Source organism: Pieris rapae, chromosome 8, assembly GCF_905147795.1.
Source record: "Pieris rapae chromosome 8, ilPieRapa1.1, whole genome shotgun sequence".
In the NCBI taxonomy this organism is placed as follows: Eukaryota; Metazoa; Arthropoda; class Insecta; order Lepidoptera; family Pieridae; genus Pieris; species Pieris rapae.
Window position 1 is genome coordinate 5083991 of NC_059516.1, and position 8889 is coordinate 5092879.

Below are 8889 nucleotides of genomic sequence, written 5' to 3' on the forward strand. Positions count from 1 at the left end.
TAAAATATTTTATCTTAAGGCAGTTTTGGGTTAGAAGAATCAGCGACCCCCAAGTCTGAAATCGCAATCATAGCATTGCACCAATTGAATTTTCTTTCTGTCACAATACAATCAACACACCTACAGTGAAAACAAAGCCCATGAGGAAATCGTCATGTACTAAAGCCCAAAATTACATATGTTGTAAAACAAGGTTCCAAGAAACGGATCTATTTGAGGCCAATGAACCTGTCGTTATTATTTAATATCTGCATAGTTCTATAGTCAAATTATTCAACAACAAAAAAAATGGTATAAGTATATGTATAGTTATAATTAGAATTATACGAATTAGAATTAGTACTTCTTTTCCTTATCCCCAAAAGCGGAAAAGTTTTTTCCACTGTTAATATGAAGTAAATGGAAGAAAACTTGCGAACAAGGATTTAGAGATGAGCCATTTTTATTCAACTTGTGCATATATTGGAAAAGATTACAGCACAGATTATATATTTGGAAATAAACTTTTACTTTCAGATTACATAAATTGCCATATCACACTACATCTTTATCATATTTCACATATTCTTATTAAAATTTACTGTAATATTTCTATAAAAAACGTTTTTCTTAATAATAATTCATAGTTGATAATATCTAGCCACGAGCTGGAAATGTATGACAAAGGCCTTTAACAATATGATACGAAATATTGATTGCTAGATGGTTGTGTGCGTGATAAGCACGTCTACCATTTACATTACATCGTACATTTTTTATTCTCTAAGTGTCACAGCTTTATAATATTGAAAAATGTACGTCTTAAAAGCTTCTGAAAGGCTGAACAACGTTTTTATTAATTGTAAATTTAGTTGCTCTATGTTATACTTGTTAAATTTGCCAAAATAAAATCGCTCCGGTTTACAATTTGTACAATTTGCCGATTAATTGCGAAGAACTAAACGATTGTTTTGTACAGTTTAAAAGGCATTGCGATAATTAAAACGCAACCATATTGTAGAACGGTTTAGTAATTGATTCGAAATTCATGTTATTATATATATATTCATGTAATGTTATTTGATTAGAATGCTGACAGTTCAGACTTTTTGATCCATTGCATATTCAATTCTTGGGAACGCCATCACACTTTAAGGACATTTTCTCTTTAATATATTTACAAGATAGATAAGAGAGAAGAATTAAAAAAGCCTGGAGTTCATATTAGTCACACAAGCACATTTTTAAGTCTCAAATGATTTTATCACTGAAGTAAAAAGTGATGAACTCTGTTTTGACACCTACACTGCTGTACGGCTGCCAATCGTGGCCTATCACAACTGAAATAATAAAGAAAATACATACATTTCACTCAACATTGCACTTCTTGCACTCATCATTTTAATTTATTGTTTTCTTTTCTCACTGGGGTTGCCTGGAAGAGATCGCTTGTTAGCGATAAGGCCGCCCGTTATATCCCTTATAATTTTGATGTATTGTGTTATTTGTGTTTCTTTGCAACGAAGTGTGAATAAATAATTAAATAAAACATTTCAAAGATCAGCCGAGAGTATGTTAGGCTTGAATCTTAGAAACAGAAGTAAATGATCAACAATACCAAATGAAACAAAATAATAGACGCAGCTAAAATGGTGTTCCGCCTGAAATGACATTGGGCGGGGGCACACAGCAAGAAAGCGCGACAACTAATGGAGCGAGAGAGTGCACTAGTACCCGCTCGACGCGACGGATGGAGGAGGCCTATGTCCACCGGTGGACAAACCAAAACTTGACAAGCAAATCAGAAGATGTTTAAGTGTATTTTACGTAATATTAAAAATTATTTTTTCAATTTAAAATCAATGAAACTTCTAATCTATTATAATTCATTTTTGGAAATAAAGGTTATTATAATTATATATACTTGATATAGAAAGCGAATAGTATACCCTCGGTATATGAATCCAAATTGAAAAGCGGTAACAAACCGAATACATAACTCGATACGAATTTGTTTGTTTGTTATGAGATTATTAGAACAGTAGGCGTCAAACTGCACACGCGCTTCAAACGATTAAGTCAACAATGAATTGTTGGTTATAAATGCGTTTCAAAAAGAGCGTTTTAAAAATACTGACGGTTTGTGTGTTAATTGTGACAATATTGGGATGTATTCTATTTAATAGTGAAAACATGACAATATCCAACCGTAAGCTACACAGTCAAATTTTTTCTCAAACAAAAGTATTTTTTAATTTAACTGACCAATATGTTCATAACCCTGTTAGGAATAAATATATTCTCCAATGGACGTCAGATCGTACAGTGCCTTTTGTGTATATGGGGGAAGGAAACATTGGATTCCTTAAAAGAAAATGTTCTTACACAAACTGTATAGTGACAAACAATAGATCTTTATTAGGAGATTATACAAATTTCGATGTGATTGTTTTTAATGGACCCGAAATTATTAATATACCGAAAGAGGAACTGCCACAAAATAGATCCGAACACCAGAAATATGTATTTGCATCTATTGAATCTTCAGATAATTATCCAATCTGTAGAGATGATTTTAATAATTTTTTTAACTGGACATGGACATATAAATTATCCTCGGAAGTTCAATGGGGTTACATAACTATAAGAGATGAGAATAAACAAATAGTTGGACCGAAAATAGATATGAATTGGTTGGATTTTGAAAAAATGAAGCCAGTGAGTGAAGATGTAAAACGAAAAATTGGAAATAAAACAAAAGCAGTTGCTTGGTTTGTGTCAAATTGCTTTTCCAGAAGTAGAAGAAATGAATTAACGAGAGAATTAGCAGCTGAACTAGCTAAATATGATTTGTATGTTGATATATACGGATCGTGTGGCTCTTTAAAGTGCTCCCGGAATGATGAAGACGCATGCGATAATATGCTTGAAAGAGACTACTTCTTTTATTTATCATTCGAGAATTCATTAGCTGAAGACTATGTGACAGAAAAGTTGCTGCATCCGTTAAAACATCTCACTGTACCAATCGTATACGGAGGAGCTAATTACACAAGGTATATCTATTCTATTTACTAATTTTGTATGAAATATTTCTAGAAGATCTATGTGCTAATACATGTTTACTTGTACAAAGCTATAGATTATTTTTTTAAATGAAAATATACGTTATGTGTACATACACAAAATTCGCAGCAAAACTTATTAAATTTGCGCTCCCACATAACCATTAACTAGTCCGCCGGAGCTGGACATAAGAAACACGATAATTTCAAGGTCTGCAACGCACCTCCGAGCTGTCTCGCATTTCTATGAATAAAAGAGATAGATTTCGATGGCAAAATATACTCACGGAGACTAAGGCTCACAAAGGGCAGTACAGCTATTGACGATGATGCTATAACCAGCCAATATAATATTTAACTCATAGATTTTAATGTTTAAGTAATTATCAACGTCCTAGTCTATTAAATTTCCGTACTGTATTTTTTTTTAATTTTACAGAAACGTGACTAAATTGTTTGATATCATTACAAATATATTTATACAATATAAATTTTAATTACAGATTCATGCCAGATAGCGCGTATCTCAACGTGAGAGAATTGGGAGTGAAGAAATTGGCGGAAAAAATGAATGCACTGATTGAAAATCCTGATGACTACATAGAATATTTTCGGTGGACTAACCATTACAGCTATTATACGAAAGCTGAAAGTATAGAAACAGATGAATATTGTAGATTTTGTTCCATACTCAGTGAAGAGGACTTGGTGAAGAGGAAATCAGTTTATGAAAATTTTAGTGAATGGTGGAATCCACCTTTAAGATGTTAAACTAGAACAAATGCTTGCAAGCCTTTAAAAATATGATAACCATTGCACACAATTATACAAATTTGTAGTACAGTAAGAAATAATAAGTAATTATTTCTATGATAACAATAATTTATGACTCTGGATGGTGATTTTCATTAATATCCTCAAAGATATCTTCCATTATGCTTGTAGAATTATAAATTTACATTATTCATGTTGCATACTTTATGTTACATTTTATTGCTGCCGATTATGAGATTCAATTTCTGTACCCTTTACGACTTGTACTTGTGTTTTGCTGTGTATTAACAAATATATTTACATATTTCTCTTGAACAAACTAAACAACTTTATTTATTCGGATTTTTCACTTCACACTAAAAGTTAGTTAAACAATTTGGAACAGAGAAATGGGCAGTATTAAATTAAACGCCATTACAATATTTATTTAAAATAAAATACCTATTCACATATCTTACAGGAATGTCAAATAGCCAATTATCTAATATAATAAATAATTATATAATAGCCATAATCCATATTGGTGTATATACACCTACGGGAACACGAATGGAGCTGATAACACTCATCTCAATGCAATGAAACACACACACACATATATAGTTTGTAATTAGACTTCTCCTTTTGGGCCGATTATTATTATAAAATTTTTTGTGTGTTCGAGAATAGATTTACGATTAGATATTTTTTTATTTGCGATGTGTGTACACGGCAAAGTCTGTCGAGTCCGCTTTGTATATATAATTATAATGAACTTTATTTACAACAAAAGGGTGTGTGTTCGTGAACGTGTGCACATTTAACATTTGCTCAAACGGTGCGGTGAAGGAAAACATCGTTAGGAAACCGACATATCTTAGACCCAAAAAGACGACGGCACTGAAGGCTGATCACCTACTTGTACTACTACCTATTAGATTTAAAAATGATCATGAAACAGATTCAGAAATCTGAGGCCAAGACCTAAAGAGGTTGTAGCGCCACTGATTTATTTTATTTTAAATATGATTTATTTAATAATAAAATAACTTTAAATTAAACACACAAAATGTATAGTAACAACACATGTCTAAAATAAAAAACCAATGTAATAATAAAATGCGATGTACTAGGGCTTTGCATAAATTAAGTAAAATCGATATACATATGAAGTCCAACCATGTTAATCCAGCTTTAACATTTCATCTAATTGCTTAGTGGCTGTGATCGCTTTGAGACCGCATTAAAGATTCTCAGTGACATCAAACAGATTACCCTAAAAAGGTTAGGATCCGCAACCTTGTTTTTACTTTAAACATTACGTTCGTCATATGTTAATTAAATGTTCTTGCGACAAACATTTTTCGTTTCTTTATTGACACGTCAGCCTTTTTTTTCTTACGACCTGCGGCTTGAGATAAAGTTACTGTACAGCAGACAAAAAAAAAAAAAGACATGACCCACTACCGCAGGAAGAATTCGTATGATCATAATATTAGCTCACAATTTGTCACGTGACCTTTTGACCTTGACCATAGAAATTCCTTTGACGTTAGAGTCACGCCTGTAGCATTTTTTTTATAGAATAGGGGGCAAACGGACTGGAGGCTCATCTATAAGTGATACCGCCGCCCAAGGACACTCTCGATGCTAGAGGGCTCGCGAGTGCGTTGCCGGCCTTTTGAGAATTTATACGCGCTTTTCTGAAGGGCCCTAAGTCCTGCAAGCATGCGGCTTGAACGCAAGCTCCTGAAAACAAACACGTTTTCGCGGGGTATTGAATATGGAACCTCCATTATATTAGTAGTAGGTATAGGTAGGTAGGTATATATTTAGAATCACACAAAGAACATCGTTCAATACAAATTTATGTACAAAGATGACTTTCCCAAACATATTTGAAATTTTATTTATAAATGAAATTCATGAATAAGCCCCGACAAATACGAAAAGCTCACGAAATAACGAGATTTTCCTTTCGGGTGTAAGCAAATCCAACCAAGATTAGGAGGCAAACAAAATGTGGGCTATCCAATACATAAATATGTCTAATAGAAAAAAATAATTTTCACGCTTTCATAGCTTTTTTATCGAACTGAGGTATATAATGTATCGTATACGATTTGGTCTACGTGACCCGGTATTATTAAATAATTTTATTAAGGCCTATTATTAAAGTTACGGTTTATAAGACAGACAATAAGGGAAGTACCAATTGTGTCTTCCACAAACGAAGGTTTCTAGTAGGACTGCATTATAACTGTATATGACTCGCGAGCCCTCTAGCATCAAGAGTGTCCATGGGCGGCGGTATCACTTAACATCAGGTGAGCCTCCTGCCCGTTTGCCCCCTGTTCTATAAAAAAAAACTTCAAATTGTAATCGAATAATGTCGCCTAAAGAAAAAGTGAATGACAATTATATAACTTAGACAAAGAAACTTGTAAACAGCTTATATTATTCGGGTTATTTTGTATATAGACAACACTTCTAAAAAATTCAGATGCCAGAGCATTTCGATCTCAACAGAAGTAAAGTATTTTAGTTCATTTCCCTTAGGCTTGAATCCTATGTCAGGACTGGCATGTTATTATATATTCACTGTACCAATTTTGGATTCATGTGGAATAGATGCGTTAAGCGTTAGCGTTAAAATTTTAAAATATTAAAAACCTTAAAAATTCTAATAACTCGTATACAGGTTCATATAATCTCTAATATGTTTACAATAATTCAGTTAATACAAATGAAAAATGCCTCACTAATATGAAAATATAATAATAAATTATCATCAAAATACGAAATTACAAATATATTTATATAGGTATTCCGTACAAGTATTTATCAGTGTAGAAAAAAAATACTATTCGATACATAATATTTTGAATACCGTTTACTCTATAACTTATAGACGCGGCTATGCGTTGCTGTGGCTGGGAAACGGTTGCAGAACACCAGACAACGCGACCACTATGCTTTGTTGTTGGTTATGCCACTAAATTGTAGCTTATGTGAAACGTTTTTGTGACTGTCACATCATAAACAATAATTTGCAATAAAACAATATTGCGGGTACAAATTGAGATGTAAGCTATCTTTTAAGTTAGATCAAACTGCACATGATGGGCACATTTGATTGAAATCCTTTAAGTATTTTAGTAGTCCATGCGTCCATGCTGCAGCAACAAACAACGTGACGCGTAATTTATATATATTATCAAAAATAGTCTTATAAAATTATTTCCTACTATGAAATGGCTATAAAATGTGTTCGCCAAATATTTTTATATAAACTGTGCTAATGGAAAACTGCAGATACTTATGACAGGGACTCTCCCTGTTTAAGTGCACACTGCAAAGTTAAACGTGTAGTTAATATAGATGTATAGAATGCATATGTTTTAATATTTAAAGGCAATATTATTTATGTTTAATAGTTGCGATATAACTATCTGTATTGTCATCTGCATCATCGAGATCACTTACCATTTTTTGTCTTAAACATGCGTTTTCTCACTGATTTCCTTCGCCGTACGTGAAAATTATCTAGGTTCTGTAATTTTTTATAAGATTTGGTTATACACTTCTTTTACTTTCAACTCACTTAACATCAGGTGAGCCTCCTGCCCGTTTGCCCCCTGTTCTATAAAAAAAAAACTCAACTCAAAAATATCTTTATTCATATAGGTAAACATGTACACTTATAAACGTCAAAAAAAACAAATTAAATTAATTGTAAATTTACATTTACAACTAGTTCGCAAGTCAAGGGCGTAGAGCGGGTAAGAAGAACTGGCAAGAAACTTTCCGCCGCTCTTTTTACCATGTTTCTGTTTAAGTACTTTACCTTACTAGCCTTGCCTGAGAGATCGCTTGTTAGCTATAAGGCCGCCCGTTGTATGCCTTATAATTTACTATGTTATTTGTTTTTGTATAAATGTAACGAAGTGTGTATAAATAGAAATATAAAAAATAATAAAGTCAAAATTTATTTTACAGCAGTGATTCATGTCAAAATTGTGAATCACGCGCTCATTCTGCGTACAGAAATGACTTATAAATTGTATATGTAAATTAAACCCCTAAAGTAATATACCTAAATATAAAATGAGTTCGTGCTCATAATATTATTAAGGGTATAAATCAAAGGTCTCAATCCATCACGGCTTGTGAAGGGCGGACCTCGAATATTGTGAGTTTATGGATTACGTAGAAAATGGACCGCGGTCCAGATTGTGACTACATTATCCTTGAATCCTTATTATACTGATGAAAGGCGTCTGCTTAGTGCACGAATTTTCTGTAAGATATCTTATAAATAATGTCGAGGGATATTGAGTACACGGGGTGTAATTTTTTTTATATAATCAAGTAAAAATATACATGTTGTAGTTAGCTCTTCATTTTTCATTTATGTAAAGAGACATGGGCATTAATTTTTATGAGTTTTATTGATGAGCTAAGACAAGTCTTGTGGTTCCGAAAAATGCTAATAAAATATTATGTTAATTAAGCAGTAGTGAAAAACAATTAGTAATTTGTAATATGCTTCCATTATTAATTTTTTTTAATTATATACAATTAATAGACGATCCCATAGACGTACACACGTCTTATATACAAAAAAATAATGTAAATCATTCTTGACTCCACATGAACACCCAAAAAATGTAATCAAAATCTGTGCACCTGTTTACGAATTTCAGTAAGAACACACACGCATCGAAGATTTATATATATACCAACAGTTTGTTTGCTGTATAGATAAATAACCTAGATACTGACTGCAGTGCCATCATCCAGGCTTTTACGTGAACCCAAACCATTCCCAGGTCGCCACACAAACGTATACAAAAAATCATTCAAATCGTTACAGCTGTTTAAGAGGAGTTCAGTAACATACACACGTACAGTAGAATTATTTATAAAAAGATAAAGCCAGAAAACGTACCCATACGCTATGTAATCATCTGATTGAAGATTATAGTTTCTATATTCTGTAGCATAAACAATAGATAAATGCAAGCATGACAGATATCAAATAAAATTAAGACATATTCAGAGGATTTCGGGTCAAAACATTGAATTTTAT

The 8889-nt window shown here is 32.5% G+C and overlaps 1 protein-coding gene across 1 annotated transcript; it reads left to right on the forward strand.

Annotated features, from left to right (window-relative positions):
* Window positions 1–2116: 2116 nt before the first annotated feature.
* On the forward strand, window positions 2117–3857 carry LOC110996251 (alpha-(1,3)-fucosyltransferase C). The gene is made up of 2 exons (XM_022263831.2): window positions 2117–3035; window positions 3548–3857. The coding sequence occupies exons 1-2, from the start codon at window positions 2173–2175 to the stop codon at window positions 3813–3815; spliced, it is 1131 nt and encodes a 376-aa protein (XP_022119523.2). The 5' UTR covers window positions 2117–2172; the 3' UTR covers window positions 3816–3857.
* Window positions 3858–8889: the final 5032 nt, after the last annotated feature.

Coding starts and splice junctions, on each gene's coding strand:
- LOC110996251 (XM_022263831.2), top strand. CDS start 2,173: ATGACAATATCCAACCGTAAGCTACACAGTCAAATTTTTTCTCAAACA. Junction 3,036..3,547: donor GGAGGAGCTAATTACACAAG/GTATATCTATTC, acceptor TTTTAATTACAG/ATTCATGCCAGATAGCGCGT.